The sequence below is a fragment of the Lagenorhynchus albirostris genome, chromosome 10 (genome assembly GCF_949774975.1).
Source record: "Lagenorhynchus albirostris chromosome 10, mLagAlb1.1, whole genome shotgun sequence".
Taxonomy (NCBI): domain Eukaryota; kingdom Metazoa; phylum Chordata; class Mammalia; order Artiodactyla; family Delphinidae; genus Lagenorhynchus; species Lagenorhynchus albirostris.
The window spans coordinates 38,359,644-38,380,330 of NC_083104.1; the positions used below are offsets into that span (position 1 = coordinate 38,359,644).

At 42.3% G+C, this 20,687-nt stretch overlaps 1 protein-coding gene across 3 annotated transcripts in view; it reads right to left on the reverse strand.

Moving 5' to 3' along the window:
* Positions 1-20,687, reverse strand: part of RBM6 (RNA binding motif protein 6) — a 106,205-nt gene that overhangs the window by 17,035 nt on the left and 68,483 nt on the right. For 2 of the 3 annotated variants that reach the window (XM_060161817.1, XM_060161819.1), the window contains one exon: positions 5,758-5,832. In XM_060161817.1, coding sequence (XP_060017800.1) covers positions 5,758-5,832 — 75 coding nt within the window. Of the gene's footprint in view, positions 1-5,757; positions 5,833-6,769; positions 6,937-20,687 lie in introns of those variants that run through there. The other variant, XM_060161818.1, reaches the window with a different exon arrangement.

The window sequence follows — 20,687 nt, forward strand, 5'->3', positions numbered from 1 at the left end:
CCAAAATTTGATCCTGAACTGGTTATGACAACCCTATTCAGGCTTGGCTGGAACTGAGAAGAATCCAGTGATCAATTCCTTTCTCAAACACTGATTTTAAAAAGGGCACAGAAGGAGGAGGATGATCCATAAGTAGTGTCTCTGGCAGCTATTCTGAGGATGTTAAAAGGAAAAGTTACATTCACTACCCTAGAACAAGGGAAGAGACACTTTGCATTGTGAGTGTAGTTCTTCTTATCTGAACCTATGAACAAACAGGCAAGTCTATCATTGCCCAACCCCAAACACAGCCCCAAACCTGAACTTTTGCCACTGAGCTCAGAGTGTTAGAAGGGCAGAGCTGACTGGTAAGAAACCAAAAGAGCAGGAACCATGAAAAGGATTCTATGAGTAGGGTCTTGTAGGTTGAGTAAAAGAATACCAAATGGAGGAGGAGAGAATAATAATAAAAGCAGCAGCAGCTAACGATTAAACAGCACACAGCATGTACTGGGCTTACTTTACATGTGGTCACTTGCTGATCCAAACAACTATTATCTCCCCAATTTGTAGATAATGAAACTGAGGCCTGGAGAGGTTAAGTCACTTGAGCAAGGTGATTAAAGTCAATTACTTTATTGTTCCCTTCTCTGTAAGCAGATCATACACACAGCCCTGCCCACTGTCAAGTGACTGTGGTGCCTCCCTGTAGGGTGAGTGACTTCACTGTCAGCCTTGCCACATGTCTTGCTTTGGTCAATGGAGCATGAGTGAACGTGATCTACACAGGTCTGGTAGAAGCTTTAAGAGCCAATGCTTGTGTAGATGAGCGTCCTGTTCTTTCCCTTGGCCAGGAGTCCCGATGCGGGACTAACTCCTTCCACCTGGGTCCCAGACTGAGCAGCCAAGCCGAACTGCAGCAACTGCCCACAGCCCCTGGACATGTAATGTGAGCGAAGAATATGTTTGTCAATGTAAATCACTAGGATTTGAGGGCTATTTGTTATTACAGTTGGCCCTCCATATCCACAGGTTCCACATCTGCAGATTAACCAACTACAGATCAAATATATTTGGGGGAAAAAAATTCCAGAAAGTCCCAAAAAGCAAAACTTGAATTTGCCACATGCCAGCAGCTATTTACATAGCATTTACATTGTATTATCTACTATAAGTAATCTAGAGATGATTTAAAGTACACGAGAGGATGTGCCTAGGTTATGTGCAAATACTACATCATTCTATACAAGAGACTTGAGCATCTGTGGATTTTGATATCAGCAGGGTGTCTTGGACTCAATCCCCCACAGATACCATTGGATGACTGTACAGCAGAGCTGTAAGTGGGGGAATCAGGATCCTAACCTGAGTAGGTATAATTTAAATACCATAAAATCCATCAGTTTTAAGTGTCCAATTCAATGATTTCTAGCATATCTATAATACAATCATCACCATAATCTAACTTTAGAACATTTTCTTCATCCCCAAAAGAAACCTGGTGGAGTCATCTCCCATTCTCACCCCCAGTCCTATAGAATTAATCTTTTGCGTCTGGCATAGTCTTTTCCCAGTTCATTCATGTTGTAGCACCTATCAGTACTTCATTCCTTTTTACTGCTAAATAGCATTCCACTGTATGGCTATACCACATTTTGTTTATCCATTCATCAGTTGATGGGCATTTGGGTTGCTTCTACTTTTTGGTTATTATGAGTAATACTGCTATGAATTTTTTTAAAAGTCAGTGCATTTCACATCAGGCCAAAGATCACATATGCAGGGTTGGCACCTCAACTCTTCCAGAAAAGCACAAAAATTACAAAGTATCTCTGAAACAGCTGAACAAGTGGCCTGCCATTTTAGGGAACAATTTAACCAAGCTATTCTGGTCTTTCAAGCAACAGCCTTGGCAACAGCTACATAATTCTGATGTCAGATATTAACATTTTTGTCTGCTGGTTAACAGAAAATAGAGCTCAAAACTTTCCCTTTAATGCTAGCTCCCTCCATCTCTTGATTATAAAATAAACAATACGTGTGCATTATAGCTAATAATGGAAAGTTTAAGAGACAGGGGAAAATCACTCATAATTCTAAGACGTAGAGGCAGTCACTATTAAAATGCAAAATCTTCTCAAAATTCTAATGGCCTTTTTTGCAGAAATGGAAAAACAGATCCTCAAATGTATATGAAATTGCAAGGGACCCTGAGTAGCCAAAACAGTTTTGAAAAAGAAGAACAAAATCGAAGGACTCACACTTCCCGACTGCAAAACTTACTAAAGAGTTACAGTAATCAAAACAGTGTGGTGGGTTTCCCTGGTGGCGCAGTGGTTAAGAATATGCCTGCCAATGCGGGGGACGCGGGTTCGAGCCCTGGTCTGGGAAGATCCCACATGCCGTGGAGCAGCTGGGCCCGTGTGCCACAACTACTGAGCTCTCACGAGCCACAACTACTGAGCCCTCATGAGCCACAACTACTGAGCCCACATGCTGCAACTGCTGAGGACCGCGTGCCTAGAGCCTGTGTGCCACAACAGGCAAAGCCACCGCACCACAGCCAAGAGTGCCCCTGCTCGCTGCAACTGGAGAGGGCCCATGCGCAGCAACGACGACCCAACGCAGCCAAAAACACAAAAACAGTGTGGTACTGGCATAAGGATAAAAATATAGATCAACAGAATAAAACTGAGAGTCTACAGAAATAAACCTATACATCTATGGTCAAATGATTTCCAACAAGAGTACCAAAACCATTCAACGGGGAAATAATAGTTAATTCAACAAATGGTGCTGGGAAAACTGAATATCCACATTCCAAAGAATGAAATTGTACCCTTACCTCATACCTGGAACAAAAATTAACTCAAAATAGACCAAAGATCTAAATATAAAAGCCAAAACTATAAATTTCTTAGAAGAAAACATACGGATAAGTCTTCAAGACCTTGGCTTTGGCAATGGTTTCATGACACCAAAGGACAAGCAATAAAAGAAAAAAAAATAGGGGCTTCCCTGGTGGTGCAGTGGTTAAGAATCCGACTGCCAATGCAGGAGACACAGGTTTGAGCCCTGGTCCAGGAAGATCCCACATGCCGTGGAGCACCTAAGCCCGTGCGCCACAACTACTGAGCCTGCACTCTAGAGCCCGTGAGACACAACTACTGAAGCCCGCGCTCTGTAACAAGAGAAGCCACCGCAATGAGAAGTCCGCGCATCCCAATGAAGAGCAGCCCCCGTTCACTGCAACTAGAGAAAGACCGTGCACAGCAACGAAGACCCAACACAGCCCAAAATAAATAAATATATAAATAAATTTTTTTTTAAAAAAGAAAAAAAATAGATGAATTGGACTTTATCAAAATTAAAACCTTGTGTATCAAAGGACACTATCAAGCAAGTGAAAGACAACACACAGAATGGGAGAAAATATTTGCAAATCACGTATCTGATAAGGGATAAACATCCAGAAAATATAAAGAACTCTTACAACTTTTTCTTTTTTTTTTTTTTTGGCCACACTGCACAGCTTGTGGGATCTTAGTTCCCCGACCAAGGATTGCCACTGCAGTCAAAGCACCAAGTCCTAACCACTGGACCACCAGGGAATTCCCAAGAACTCTTACAAATTAACAAGAAGACAGAGGGGAGGGATATATTGGAAGATTGGGATTGACATACACACACTACTATATATAAAATAGATTAACTAATAAGGACCTACACTGTATAGCACAGGGAACTCTACTCAATACTCTGTAATGGCCTATATGGGAAAAGAATCTAAAAAAGAGTGGATATAAATATATGTATAACTGATTCACTTTCCTGTACACCTGAAACTAACACAACATTGTAAATCAACTACACTCCAAAAAAAAAAAAAAAAGACAACCTAATCAAAAATGGACTTGAATAAACGTTTTTCCAAAGAAGATACACTAGTGGCTACAAACACAAGAAAAGATGCTCAACATCATTAGTCATTAGGGGAATGCAAATCATCATCATAATCATGATGATGAGATACTATTTCATGCCCACTGGTGGTTGTGAAATAGTTTGATGGCTACTATCAAAAAAAAAAAGGAATATAACAAATGTTGGCAAGGATGTGGAGAAATTGGAACCCTCAGACACTGCTGGAGGCAATGCAAAATGGTGCAGCTGCTGTCTGTGGAAAACAGTTTATTGGTTCCTCAAAGAGTTAAAAAATGAAAAGTACCATATGACCCAACAATTCTACTCCTGGGCACTTCTAAAAGAACTGAAAACAGGTTTTCAAACAAAAATTTGCACATGAATATTCATAGCAGTCTTATTCTCAATAGCCAAGAAGTAGAAACAACTCAAATGTCCATCAACTGATGAACAGATAAACAAGATGTGGTATATCCATATAATATTATTCAGCCATAAAAATAAATGCAGTACTGATACACACTATAACATGGATGAACCTTGAAAACATGCTAAGTGAAAGAAGGCAGACACAAAAGGTCACATAATATATGGTTCTACTTACATGAAATGTTCAGAATAGGCACATTCATAGAGATAAAAAACAGAATAGTAATAGTGGTTTCCAGAAACTGAGGGAAAGGGGAATGGGGAGAGACTGTTTAATAGATATGGGGTTTCCTTTTAGGATGATGAAAAAGTTCTAGAATTAGACAGTGTTGATGATTGCACTTCATTGTGAATGTACTTAAGGCTACTGAATTATATGCTTTAAAATGGTTAAAATGGTAAATTTAATGTTATGTGTATTTCACCACCTTTTAAAAAATAGTTAAATGTTTTCCTAAATTGACAGCTTAAGGTACTACATCCATGAACTATGAATACTTTGGTCAATGACAATCACAGCTATTCAAATTGTATTCAAAAATGTAAAGCTAAAACTTTTACTTAATTTTATCAAGTTCTACAACACTTTTAATGAATCTTGGTTCAGAAACTTTATATAGATTTTTCAAATTTATTTTTGAAACTAAACAGTAGCAATGAAAAATGACAAAATATATTTTCATGCTCATTTGCAATCAAACTGGACTTCTAAAAAGAGTATAGCCTGGGGCTTCCCTGGTGGCGCAGTGGTTGAGAGTCCGCCTGCCAATGCAGGGGACACGGGTTCGTGCCCCAGTCCGGGAAGATCCCACATGCCGCGGAGCGGCTGGGCCCGTGAGCCATGGCCGCTGAGCCTGCGCGTCTGGAGCCTGTGCTCCGCAACGTGAGAGGCCTACGTATCGCAAAAAAAAAAAAAAAAAAAGAGTAGAGCCTAAAATCTTTATATATGCCATTCAAGAACAATATGAAGTTGAAGAGAGGAAAAATACCATGGTACCTAAAGTTCTATATCCTTGGAAACCCCTGAATATCCAAAAAAAATGTGTATCTCTCACAGAACCAGCCTCTTTATATACATCATTCCAAACACTAATAAATCCTCTTTACCCCAGGAAGGGTAACTGGGGAGAGGTTATAAGTCAAGGGACTGTTTTTCTTTCAGTTTGTAATCAACAGAAAGCATGGCATATGTCCTTGGGAAAAGGTCTCCAACTACAGACCCAGAACCCTCTATGGCCACAGGCAGTAGCTGGGAAGCAGAAATTATAGATGATCTTGCCCTGACCTCCAGTTCATCTGAAGTGAACCAAGGAAGAAGAGCTTTGCCCTTGGCAATGCATACTACACCAGGCAGCATTCCTGTAGACATGGAGGAGCTGTGATGCTGGATCCTTACTTCTAAGGAGAGGAATTCTTGGCACTTACCCGTTTGCAGTACCAAAAATCCAGGCTTGGTACATACTCAAGGGTGACCTCTTTGTCATGGATCATTAGAGTTCCCTGTAAAGACAAAGACAGAAGCCATTAACATTAACCTTTGGAGAAACAAAGAGACAGGAAAGCACAGAGAGCCTTTCCAGTCCCTAAGTTGAAACATTTTACAAAGAGTGGGCTTATTCATCAGCAAAAGGAAATGGCTGTTATAAGCCACAGACTTGGGACAGTGTGGCAGAGCAAGCTTAAGCTTAGGGAAAGGGAATGGGAGAAGGTGAAATCAGTCTTCAGCCTTGGCTCCTGTGGGTTGGGGCGCTGTCTTTGGGCAGGTTAGGCCCAGTCTACTCCTCCAGAGGTCATGTAGTCCCAGCACGTCCCCCATCTGGCTAGGGAGCTGGCACACTGTCAAGAAGCAAACTCTTTCCTTCTGAAGCACAGAGGCACAGGAGCCCTCTCAATTATCTTCTTTTCCATGGCTAACTCAAATCCCCTTGGTGAGGTAGTAAGGGCTCTTAACTTTGGTGCCTGAAAACTTTTTTTGCAATACTGCTGCATGGCAAAAGCACCAAAAGAAAGAGGTACAACACCGAAGACAGGAAGAAAAGAGGAATGTGAAAGCTTCACGGCAGGTCACATCCTTAGAGCAGGAAACTGAATGGCTGGTTGTGGCAGCAGTGGTGGTAGTGGCGGTGGTGGCAGCAGCATCACTGTGGCTTGGAGCCTTCAGAGTGAGCTGGCCATGAGAACTGAGGAGCAACCATTGGCAAATAAGCACTTTGGGAAAGCCTGGCACCAGAACAGGTGGGAAAAGGGGTTCAACAAGCCTGCAGTTACAGAGCTCCTTTGCCTCTGCATTTTGGACAAGACACGAATTCTTTCACATCAAGAAAAAAATAAATTTTGTTTAATAAACACTAGACAGCAGATATGTGTTAGAGCAGAGGAAAAAAAAATCTCTGCCTACTGACAAGGGACCCTCACCCACACTTGCAAGTGAACTAACCGAGGATGCGACTCTGGAACTAGCCCCTGCGCTGTGTTCATTCTCCGCCCTCTAGGGTCCTCTGTGTCTCCTCAGACAGGGCTCTGAGTTATACAAGGCATTTCTTTGCAATTGGACCTCAGTTTCTTGCTTGAATCCATACATCTGTCAAATAATGCTTTACCTCTCTGCTTTTCACACCAAAAGAGTCAAGAGAAATACATAGAATAAAATTATTGTCTTGTGAAAACAAAACAAAACAAAAAAAAACCTGCCCACCTACCTAAGTCCTAGAATCTGGTCTCTGAGAAACTGTTTCATGGTTTGTTCTCAAGGCTAGAGGACAATGATAATAAAAATTTGCTAACATTTTTTAAGTGCTTACTCAGAGCCAGAAACTGTTAAGTATGTTATCTCATTTAACCCCTAAATGATCCCATGATCATTATCTCCATTTTACAGATGACGAAACATGCTCAGAGAGGTAAGGTTACCCAGCTGGTGAAAGGGAGAGGCAGATTCACTTCTGGGGCTGTAGATAAGGGACTGCCTGCTGCATTTGGCAACTCCTGCTCACTCTTAGGGATAGGTAATCTGCTCTAGGAGCCAATCCAGGAAAGAGAAAAAGCTCTGCAGACAGGGAGGGTCGGGGGATTATCACTCTGCCAAGCTCTACCTATACAGGAGGTTGGTCAAGATGATACCCTTCCACCCAGAGGCAGTATATCATGTCATTTAAGAATATGGACTCTGGGTCAGGTTCCCTAAACTTGCATCCTGACTCCACTCCATGACCTTCATCAGCAAGGTCCTTAACTTCTCTGCGCTTCAGTTTCCTCATTTGTAAAGTAGGAATAACAGTACCTACTTCATAAGGTGGTTATGAAGATTAAGTAAATTAATACATGTCAAGTGCTTAGCATGGGATATAGTTAGGGCTCAATACCTGTATTTCGAGCCCTAAGTGCTAGAAAAGGACTAGTCACTCATTCATCAGATTAGCTACTCACTTCATCTTACTTGCTTGTCAGGTGATAATACTTCACACTCCATTTCAATCTACTGAAAGACTAAGCTTTCATAAGGGAATGGTCACTGCATGTCAGAACCTGTATCTTTATGACAGCGCTTAGTGTTAGTTTTCAAATGCTGGGCCAAATCTGATCAACCAGGCTAAATCTTGCTGGTCTTTTATTATCAGTACCAAGCTCAGTACTTGGTACAGAAAAGGAGCTTAATAAGCAGTTATGGAACGAAAAAAGACTGAATGGATCCAACTATCCCTGGAAGACTGGAGTGCTTTAGCACACAGTGGCTCTAGAGGAAGGTACTGCTGTTGTGTACACCTGTACACCCAGTCCATAAAACATGGGGGTTGCCATTTGAACAGTGAACAGTGCCATCAGAACAAGGCACTACTGTGAATTGCAGTCAATTGCAAATTCTGATTGTACCACTTGGAGGCATCAGTAGACTCAGGAATTCCTAAGGCAAGGAGCACGTTATACTTATCAGATAACAAACATGATGTTCCAGAAGCTGTTGATGACTTTCTGTCGAAGCTAGGGAACTCGCCCTGCTAGGAGTACTCACAGCATATCAATTTGAGAAGATTACCTTCAATTCATGTGTTACAATGGCATGCATAATTTCTTTTTTTTTTTGGCAGCACCACGAGGCTTTCAGGATCCTAGTTCTCGGACCAGGGATTGAACCCGTACCCCCTGCAACGGAAGTGCAGAGTCCTAACCACTGATTTCTTATTCCTCAGAGCCCCCTACAACTAAGGCGGCCCTTTCTTTTCAATCTGCACATGGTTAGACATGAGGCTACCAGACACCACTGCTAAAGAATACAAAATGGCTGTTAAACCCATCACTATTGAAGAACAGAGCGAATTGATTTTTTATAAATTTATTTATGGCTGCATGGGGTCTTCTCATTGTGGTGGCCTCTCTTGTTGTGGAGCATGGGCTCTAGGCACGCGGGCTTCAGTAGCTGTGGCTCGAAGGCTCTAGAGTGCAGGCTCAGTAGTTGTGGTGCACGGGCTTATTTGCTCCGCGGCATGTGGGATCCTCCCAGACAAGGGCTCGAACCCATGTGTCCTGCATTGGCAGGCAGATTCTTAACCACTGTGCCACCAGGGAAGCCCAGGAGCCAACTGTTTTAATAAGAATAAACAGACACGGGACTTCCCTGGTGGTCCAATGGTTAAGAATCTGCCTTCCAATTCAGGGGACACAGGTTTGATCCCTGGTGGGGGAACTAAAATCCCACTGCCTCGGGGCAACTAAGCCCACGCCCCACAACTACTGAGCCCATGCACCACAACTAGAGAGAAGCCCATGCCCCGCAATGAGGAGCCTGTGTGTTGCAGTGGAGAATCCCACGTACTACAACTAAGACCCGATGCAGCCCAAAACAAATCAATAAATAAATATGTTTCTTAAAAAATTCTAAGAAAAAAAGAATAAACAGACACAAAAAACTCGAATAAGAACAATCAGGTTGATTTATGATTTGATTCCCCAGGTGTTATACAGCGGCTGCCCAGATGTACCAAGCACAGGCGTGACTTATACTGTACTCCTCCCCATTCCTGTCAGGTCTTTTGTTCAGATTTCATAAAGATATGCCAGTGTCTCCTAAGGAAACAACCTGTGGGGAGTTGGATTAATAAGTGGGTAGGATGATTTTGTAACTTTTTGGTTGACCACTTTTTTTTTTTTTTTGCGGTACGCGGGCCTCTCACTGTTGTGGCCTCTCCCGTTGCGGAGCACAGTCTCTGGACGCGCAGGCTCAGCGGCTCACAGGCCTAGCCGCTCCGCGGCATGTGGGATCTTCCCAGACCGGGGCACGAACCTGTGTCCCCTGCATCAGCAGGCGGACTCTTAACCACTGCGCCACCAGGGAAGCCCGGATGACCACTTTTAATTGTCTATTACCCACCACCTTCACACACTAGAATTTTTATTCATCATTTGAATTATTGGGTTATTTATTAAGCCACTTGAAGCAAAGGTACCATGAAGACAAGTCTGATTAACCACATCTGGCTTCTAAAGATGTACCACCATATATTTGAAAGTAAAACCAAAGACACCCCCTTTCTCAGTCGTGTTAGATTAGGCGTAAATTAGATTAAAACCTGCTAGAATCCTCCCAAGCCCAAAGCTCTCACTTGACAAAGTCACATATATGTGTCCCTAAGTATATTTCAAAGGGTCTTAATGTGAAAAAGCTGCAAGCAGCGAGAGATAATCACACTCCTGAAGAGCAAAGCGAGTCCTTACTCTCCACCTCAGGGACACTAGAGAGTAGCATATTCTGGGTCTGAGGGCTGCTAAATTCAACATTCACATTTCCATTTCCCTTTTCATCTGCTGCTCTTGGAGACTTCATAACTCCATTTTGTGACTGTTAACCTGTGAAAAGGACTTGGGTCAGAGAATTGAGACTCTATCGTAACTTCCAGCTGGTTTATAACCAAGCCCAAGGATTCTTAAGGTACTGGGGAGGTACAAGAGAAAACGGAAAGGAAAGAACATTTCTGGCCAGCAGCTTTGCATCTTTTCTGAAGATCTCCCACAAGCAGAGTCACAGTTACACTCTGTATTGAGAATATGATTGCTGTGTGGCATAAAAGATCACCCCATTCAAATATGGAGAGAGAGGGAGACAGACAGGATCAAAGGCAGGGGGAAAGTATGTGAGCCTTGTGAATACAACTCACGCTGAAAAATGAGCAAGCCCTCTTTGCAGATTTGTGCTTCTTCCAAACACAGGATGGGAGAATCAAGTTACTGGTGGCTGAGAACTGGTACTGTCTATCAGAGATAGTAATCTTTATTCACAAAGCAATTACAGTTTATAAAGGCATTCTTCACAAATGTCATCTTGATAAATCCTCACAATAGGACATAAATAATACCTACTTCCACATGGGAAAGTATGGCTGAGATACATGGAGCACCCTGCCCAAGATTATAGAGCTAGTTAGCAACTTATATGGGACTGAATGTCAGGTTTTCTTTTCATCATATTGCTTTTCTTTGTTTTTAAACTTCCAAGGTGTCAGTCAACTCATAATACTTGCCACACCAAAGAGGTGGCTTCTCTACTGAAGCCCGCGTGCTGCAACTAGTAAGCCCACGTGCTGCAACTACTGAAGCACGTGCGCCTAGAGCCCATGCTACACAAGAGAAGCCACCGCAATGAGAAGCCTGTGCACCACAGTGAAAAGTAGGCCCCGCTCGCCACAAGTAGAGAAAGTCTGCGTGCAGCAACAAAGACCCAACACAGCCAAAAAAAACCCAAAAAAACAGGTGGTTTCTGATGAAAAGGTGCACAAGGCAAGTCTAAAGAAATTTACAGGCAATGGCCCCACAGGGAGTTTTTAGAGAGACTGCCATAAAGACTCTGTTTCTTGATAGCACTGCCAATCCTCCAACTGGCCTGCTCAAGGTGCTCTTTATGTTCTTAAAGTACCTACAATTACTTTAGGTGCTGTGTCTAAGACAAAGAGGGCTGCTAGTAAGTACATTACCAGGAATTTCAACACCAACAACAATCAAATGGACCTCCTGAAAGAGTAAAGCAAGAGGAACAAAATAACAGGTTTAAAACAGATGTATCTCTTGGTAACTGTGGGAGATTGGTTCCAGGACCCCCACGGATACCAAAATCCAAGGATGCTGAAGTCTCATCTAAAAGCCTCTAGTAGGGCTTCCCTGGTGGCGCAGTGGTTAAGAATCCGCCTGCCAATGCAGGAGACAGGGGTTCGGGACCTGGTCTGGGAAGATCCCACATGCCGCAGAGCAACTAAGTCCGTGAGCCACAACTACTGAGCTTGTGCTCTAGAGCCCGCGAACCAAAACTACTGAAGCCCGTGTGCCTAGAGCCCATTCTCCACAAGAGAAGCCACAGCAATAAGCCCGTGCACCACAAGGAAGAGTAGCCCCCGCTCGCTGCAACTAGAGAAAAGCCCGTGTGCAGCAACGAAGACCCAATGCAGCCAAAAATAAATAAAATAAATAAATTTATACAAAAAATAAAACAAAATAAAATGGTGTAGTATAGCTGGCCTTCTGTACCTGCAGATGCAGAACCTGTGCATATGGAGGGCTGACCATATGTCATTCCCCTCAGTATAAAAGGGTAGTTTTTATAGAACTCTTTTGCATAGCAGCTAGGCTCATTCCTTCTGGTACAAGGATAAGTTACAGTTCAAACATCTTGTAAAACTCAGTATCCCCAAAGGCCAAAACCAGAATGAGACAGAAAGAGAAAAGGAAAGGAAGGAAGGAGGGAAGTAGAGGCCAAAAATCCTGAAGGAAGTACACAGAAGGCTCTGTGACACCTCTAGCTTGGTCCACTGACAACAACTCTAGCTTGGTCCACTGACTGCCATGTACCCTCTGCTTAGAATGGCCTTTCACCCAACAGAAGCTGAGTTGCCCTCTGAGCCACCAGGAGGGCAGCCACCTGATGGAAACTCCACCAGAAACAAAATAGCACTTGAGGGTCCAATTAATACTGAGGAGCAAAAATAGAACTACCATACGACCCAGCAATCCCACTACTGGGCATATACCCTGAGAAAACCACAATTCAAAAAGAGTCACGTACCACAATGTTCACTGCAGCTCTATTTACAATAGCCAGGACATGGAAGCAACCTAAGTGTCCACTGACAGATGAATGGATAAAGAAGATGTGACACATATATACAATGGAATATTACTCAGCCATAAAAAGAAATGAAATTGAGTTATTTGTAGGGAGGTGGATGGACCTAGAGTCTGTCATACAGAGTGAAGTAAGTCAGAAAGAGAAAAACAAATACTGTATGCTAACACGTACATATGGAACCAAAAAGAAAAAAATTGGTTATGAAGAACCTAGGGGCAGGACAGGAATAAAGACGCAGATGTAGAGAATGGACTTGAGGATATGGGGAGGGGGAAGGGTAAGCTGGGACAAAGTGAGAGAGTGGCATGGACATATATACACTACCAGATGTAAAATAGCTAGTGGGAAGCTGCCGCATAGCACAGGGAGATCAGCTCGCTGCTCTGTGACCACCTAGAGGGGTGGGATAGGGAGGGTGGGAGGGAGACGCAAGAGGGAGGAGATATGAGGATATATGTATATGTATAGCTGATTCACTTGTAAAGCAATTACACTCCAATAAAGATGTTAAAAAAAAAAAGATTGAGGAGCAAGGAGACACTGCCCTCTGGGCGGCTACTTATCTGGATATCTTTTCTTCTCCAGACAAAAGCACAACAAACATGTTTTCTAAAATGCTACTTAATAACACTGTTTACTGCCTGACCAGTTTAACTGTCATTTCCTAAGAGGACACAACCTATCTCTTGCTAAAACTAAAACCTTATTTGTGCTCTTTGAAGCAGTATGGCTGACCTGTGTTTCACTGGGCCCTATTCACCAGGCTCAGAGTTGGTGGAAGTAAGGTCTCTGTTCCAGAAACACAACACAGGCGCTGACGACACAGGCATCTGGTGCTGAGAATATATTCCACCCACTCCACCACCATTCCCTGCCATTCTTTTGTGTATTTTAAAGTAAGATCCCATAAAATGCCTCTATCATTGTGAAAGAAAATCAGTGATCTGCAGTCTTGGAGATGATTTCATTAACTTAGGTCCTGGAAGACTTAGGATGGATAGACTCATCTACCAGGGGATCTATGAGAGACTTCTATTCTAAGAGTCATTTGAGTCAAAAACAAAGAGGGAAAACATAAACAAACAAACAAATAAATAATCAAAACAGCCAAAAGTCTTTTCGTTCCTTGTGAGAAGATGAGGTCCTATTACAAAGACTGAGACTGCCAGGCAGATGGGGCACTCAGCAAAGTCCCTCACCACAAATATCTTACCATAAAGAAACAATTTACAAGCTCCAGTTAACAGTGCTTAGAATAATCAAACAACTGTGAACCACTAAAATGCAAATATTTTTGAAACTTTCAGTTTGTTATAATTTTGTATGTTTTAGAACAATGTTTCAGCCAATGTTTATAGAGACCTCAGTTTAGTTAAGATTTCCCTGATTATTCAATTACTTATTTCCAAATAAAGATACCATCTAGTTCTTAGTGGAATTAGAAAATTAGGTTTGAACATATCTTACTGATATCCTCAGAATTCCTTTCAGAATTCCGGTTTCTATAACCTCCATTTTATTCTTTCATATTCTAAGATGACTATTGTTCTAGATCCCCTGGCTCTTTTCTTCTGGGAAAAGTGGACCCTAAATTCAACATATACTCATGCTTCATTGTCTAGGTCTCTAAACTGAGTCACTGTAGGGGAAGAAAAAGCAAGTTGCTAAAATCAATGTGGAGAATATACAGCTTCTTATTTTGCTTTGTTTGCTGAATAATGTTCAAACCATTTCTCTCTCATTTCTTTTTCTTACAGAGCTGACGACTGGAGGTAGCAGGAACAGCCAAGAGAGCAGATGAGGCCCACAAGTAGGCCACACTGCTGAGCCTACCACAAAGGCTGCACAATATTCCCCAGGCATCCCCCAAAGAACCAGCAGCTATTCTTCTGGCCTCACCATTGAAAAGAGATTATTTCTCCTGGCTCTTTACCTACTACCTCCCACCCAAGAATCTTAGCTCTCTTGAAGGTGGTCTCTATTAGCCTCTCTGGCTTCAGTGTTCTGGGCTCAGACACTTCAGAGAATCCTGCTAACATACTTTCTGCAGAAACAGGGCCTTGAAAAGATGAATAAAATACAAAGCTGCCAGACTTCTGAACACTCACTGTTCAACTGCCATTTTAGCAGAAGTAACCACCCACCATTCTTTATTTCTTAGTCAAAAAGCTATAGACCCACTGCCACTCTGACAGAAGCTACAAGACTAACAATGGAAGTTTCAAGTCAGAAAAGGTCCACTAGAACAAGTTGGATCCCTAACTCTTTTAATTAATTAATTAATTAATTTTTGGTTGTGTTGGGTCTTCATTGCTGCGCCCGGGCTTTCTCTACTTGCGGTGAGCAGGGGCTACTCTTCGTTGCAGTGCGTGGGCTTCTCACTGCGGTGGTTTCTCCTGTTGCGGAGCACGGGCTGTAGGCGCACAGGCTTCAGTAGTTGTGGCACATGGGCTTAGTTGCTCCGCGGCATGTGGGATATTCCCGGACCAGGGTTTGAACTCGTGTCCCCTGCATTGGCAGGTGGATTCTTAACCACTGCGCCACCAGGGAAGTCCTCCTAACTCTTAGATCTACTCATTTTCACATGCAAATAACAGAATTATCAAACTTCAGCCCCTAATAAAAACAAGGGATGGCTTTTCACATGGAAGATGTGCCCACATTAAATTAGTCCATACTGAGGAAGCAACATCTGCTGAGCTGTAATATCATGGCTGCCATTGCAACAGATACATATAGAGAATGAGGGAATGATCTCTGCACAGCACAGAAATCTCTGGTAATCCAGGAGTTTGGGAGAAGACAAAGCCAGCGGGTCTCTAACACTATCCCAGCTAGAGGTACTATCAAGTGCTACAAAGGCACAGCCTCTGGCCATGAAGAAACCCTCCTGGTCAGACCTGTGTGCCCTGGAAATATAACAGAGACTTAACCCTTGGATGCCTTGAAACACTCTCAAGACCTAAGATACACCATCCAATGTATTAAAAGGCATCCCTTATATTTGTTTGAAGACCACCAAAATAACCAAGATAAGTGATCATATAATTGAAAATTTCTCCTCTTTATAAGAAAAACTGGGGAAAAAAACACATTAAAAAGGGGAGAGCCTTGAGCAGTATCAGGAAGCATCTTGAGGTTTCTAGCACACAGAATAGCAGGCATGTCTAGATTTTTTAGGAAAGTTTCAACTTCATGTTTTGTCCTATCAAAAGGCTATGTGGGGCTTCCCGGGTGGCGCAGTGGTTGAGAGTCCACCTGCCGATGCAGGGGACATGGGTTCGTGCCCCGGTCCAGGAAGATCCCACATGTCGCGGAGTGGCTGGGCTTGTGAGTCATGGCCGCTAAGCCTGCGCCTCTGGAGCCTGTGCTCCGCAATGGGAGAGGCCACAACAGTAAGAGGCCTGCGTACCGCAAAAAAAAAAAAAAAAAGTCTATGTGTCAGGCAACGCAAACCAATTTGACGTTTGAAGATGGTTAACGTTACAACACAGCTGGCTCCTCTCCAAAAGATTTCAGTTCAATACACTAAGATTATTTCTTCTTGTGGAAAGACTTCTAGAGTTTTATAGATTAAAAAATGCCTTTACCCTTTCCCTACCGACTCCTCATCCCCCAAAATCAGTAGCCAGAACAGGCTGTGTATTCATTATTCAAGAACAACTGTTTTCTCACAGCAGACTAGGCATGGGGGGGTTCAGTGGTGAACAAAACCTAGCAAGGCTCTCATGAAGATTATTTTTTAAAGCACTAGGACAACAAACAAGTACAGTTTTAAACAAATAAACAGCACATATCTCTATCTGAAATTCTTATCAGGAGAAATACAGAATGGAAAGTGTTCTTTAATATTGCCAGAAGTGAAGAGGGACAAAAGGAGAGTGAGAAAGTTTATGCTGAGAGGTCAACTGTGTGACACAGTTCACCAGGTATAAAGTGCACCGTGAGCAGCACATACAATGGACAAAGCTGGATGTGACCCAGAGAGGAGAAAATGATAAACCACACTTAAGAAAAGTGAGAGAGGCTGGCTTCCCTGGCGGCACAGTGGTCAGGAGTCCGCCTGCCAATGCAGGGGAAACGGGTTCAAGCCCTGGTCCGGGAAGATCCCACATGCCGCAGAGCAACTAAGCCTGTGTGCCACAACTACTGAGCCTGAACTCTAGAGTCTGTGAGCCACAACTGCTGAGCCCTCGTGCTGCAACTACTGAAGCCCGCGTGCCTAGAGCCCGTGCTCCGCAACAAGAGAAGCCACCACAATGAGAAGTCCGTGCACTGCAACGAAGAGTAGCCCCCGCTCGCTGCAACTAGAGAAAGCCCGCAAGCAGCAATGAAGACCCAACACAGCCAAAAATAAAATAAAATAATTTATACTGAAAAAAAAAAAAGTGAGAGAGGGACTTCCCTGGTGGTCCAGCGGTAAAGAATCCACCTTCCAACACAGGGGACGCGGGTTAGATCCTTGGTCAGGAAACTAAGATCCCACATGCTGCGGGGCAACTAGGCCCTCACGCCACAACTACTGAGCTCGTGCGCGTCAACAAGAGAGCCTGCGTGCCGCAAACTACAGAGCCCACATTGCTCTGGAGCCCACGCACCCTGGAGCCTCCGCGCCACAACTAGAGAAGAGAAAACCCGCATGCCACAGCTAGAAAGAGGCCCGCGCGCTGCAACAAAAGATCCCACATGCCTCAACTAAGACCCGACACAGCCAAAAATAAATAATAAAATAAATAAATAATACATAAATCTTAAAAAAGAAAGAATGAAGAGTAAAAGAGCCAGAAATAAATAAGATCAAGATATATTCTTTTTCTTGCTAAGATGGGCCTGGCAGAAATGCTAGTGCCTTCAGGAATGGGGCATTCTACTTCTGCCCTCTATAAATCTTACAGTTTACATATAATAAGTTGTAGAATAACTCATACAGAAAAACTACATCCAAAGCTGCCTAGGTAAAATATGGTCTTTATCATACTATAACTTCTCTAGCTTCTGAATCTATTGATCTTATATTCAAATTTTAGACACTGACATCAACACTGGTCTATTCCACATCATAAGCTTTAGCTACTAGTCGTAAGTCTATGTGACATTTTAAAAAAACAGAAGCATACATTTTAATTATATTTTATTTATATAGTTTATTATTGTTTAGTATATTTATTATTATTATCAGGATAACTAAAGTTTGAAGAAATAAGTTCCATAACCTAAAAGAATTTGGAATCTGGTTCTTAGCCTGGAAAATTAAGAGACTACAAGTAGTCTCCCAATGCCTATTTGCTTTCTTTTTCTTGGAAGCAAACCCTTGATTTTTAACTGGGTACATGGCTGCCTGAAATAAAGAAGTTTTCCAGCCCTCTCTGCAGTTAAGTGAAGCCATAAATTCTAATACACTGGACATAAGCAGAAATAGTACTTGCAAAGTTCAGGAACTATTCTTGAAGGGAGAACCATGTCCATTTTCATCCCTTCTTCTTTTCCACTGGTCAGCAAGTCAAAGTGATGGCTGACACTCAAGCAGGTAGAAGTCACAGGTTGAGGATGATAGGGTTACACAACTAAAAGAGCCTGGGTCCCTGATGATCATACCACCATACGAAAACCTGGATGGCTTAGACTTCATTTACGGTAAAGAGAAATAAATCACCTCATTTTAAGCCACCGTTATTTCTAGTGTTTTGTCACTCACCAAATCTAATCCTAACTGATAGAGATGCTTTTGGAAATTATTGGTGATAGGCAGAGGTAGGTATTTTGCCGTATAGACTATGAAATAAAAAGAAAGCTGTAAATTAGTTAAATAGTGAAACGAAAGATACAAAAAATGACAGTGAAAAAACTGCATGTTTATTCTGCCAGGCATCAATCTTGTATCTCTATCAGTTACCTAAAGGTCCTGCTGTCACTTCACACTCAACAACCATCTTCGTCCCTCCCTTCCAAACGCCTTCCTTTTCCAGATGTTTTATTTCTGTTCAAGGTACTACCATTCTTCTAACCTCTGAGTGGCCTCTGAGTCTACCCTCCCTCTTGCCCCTCTGTCCAATATCCAGTGTTACCAAACCTCAGAGAGTCTTCTTTCAAACCTGACTTCTTCATTACATACCTGCTCCCAGCCCCTAGTGGAAGCCATCATCTCCTCACATCTCAATTTCTGCTCCAGATTCTAAAAGACCTTTTCCTCTTCAGTTTCACCCCTCTAGTCAAGTCTATATACTACCACAAGAAGAGTTTCCCTATGGTGTCATTTTGACTTTGTTACATTCTTGTGGTTCCCTCATGTTTTTAAATTAAAGACTAAATGTAAGGCCCTTGACAACCTACCTTGCACTTTCCAAGCTATTCCTTTCACTAATTCCTGGAGTATGAGGACAAGAATCAAACAGAAACTTGGAAATTAGAACAAACAAGATGTGGCAACCTCTGTTAGAATAGAAACAGTATATTACTATCTGCTATCAAAGATAACAAGGTAGAAGCCTAATAGAAGTACCAGAATCTGGCAAGTCAAGAGGCTACTCAGGTTGGGAGAACAAGAGACTTCTACATTATGCAGAAACTAAAAAGATCACTAAAGGCTTATGAAGAAGGAATACAGAGTCAGAAATTACTTTTAAGTTGTATTAATATCCAGAAACAAATATTTATTTAGCACATCATGTGTTGCCAGTTATAGGTCTAAACCATTTAGGCAGTGAAGGAAATAAAAGTGAAAAAAAGAAACAGTCCCTGCCCTCTTGGATCTTTAAATCCAGAGACGTCTATTTCTGGTAACACCTGCTTTACTGTACATAGATCTTTGTTAGTCATGACCTGGGCACTTTGTCTGGTTTAGCTATTTACACCTTTATTCCGTATTTCTCAGGGTTCCAGTGCTATCTTGAAACTACCTAAGCAAACGCCTGACAACACAGAGTCCCGTTCCTCCCAAGCACTCAAATGAGCCACAAGAAGAATTTTCCTAGGCAAGGCGCCCAAACTAATGTTCTCTGACCTTAAAGAGGTCCAGCTGAGCTTAGAAACCAGATAGGAACAAACACAAACATTTCTCTGAGCTGGCACTCCTCCAGTTTATAGGGAACCGAACATATCCTGCATTGCTCTGGATTCACAGTGCACAAGAATCACATCGAAGAAGAAGAAAGAAAAAGACCTTTATATCTTTAAAATACCTCAGGCGGGGCTTCCCTGGTGGCGCAGTGGTTGGGAATCCGTTTGCCAATGCAGGGGACAAGGGTTCAGGCCCTGGTCCAGGAAGATCCCACATGCCGCGGAGCAACTAAGCCCGTGCGCCACAACTACTGAGCCTGCGCTCTGGAGCCTGTGAGCCACAACTACTGAGCCCATGTGCCACAACTACTGAAGCTCGTGTGCCTAGAGCATATGCTCTGCAACAAGAGAAGCCACTGCAATTAGAAGACCGTGCACCGCAACGAAGAGTAGCCCAAAAAAAAAAAAAAAAAAAAAGAGTAGCCCAGACCGCGCAGCTACAAAGACCCAGCACAGCCAAAAATAAATAAATAAAATAAATAGATTTATTTAAAAAAAAAAAACCTCAGGAATTAGACAACCTGAGCATTATCAGATGCATAGGCAGAAATAATAAATGTGCCATTTAACAGTTGACTATGAGAAGGAGAACCTATAAGGAATGGAAAGAAGAAAACTAGCTGTTCAACCATCAACTGCAAATCCTGGATATGCTCAAAACCCAAATAACAAAGGCTGATCTATGTCCAGGGCAACAAGTGCCCTGAGGCATCTGGCTGAAAATAACAAAACAAAACAACATGAAACAAGACAAAAAACCCAACAACAACAAAAAAACAATCCATAGTCCAAGGGAGAATTCAAAATGGCAGCATGAATGCCCAAAGGCATCCAAAACAGAACTGAAACCTGGCCATTGGAACTGTGAGTATTCCATGTTTTCAATAACACACCACTCCAATATGGGGCCTAATCCATTTGGAGAAAGCTCTTGAAAAAAATACCTGAAAACTTTAGCATTTCCACTCCTAGACATACATCAAGAGAACTGAAAATGTATGTTTACACAAAAATTTGTACATGAATATTCATAGTAGCATTATTCATAATAGCCAAAAGTGGAAACAACCCAAATGTCTATCAACTAACTAACGGATAAAGAAAATGTATTACAACCATACAATGGAATATTCAACTATAAAAAGAAATGAAGTACTAATTCATACTACAACATGAATGAACTTTGAAAGCT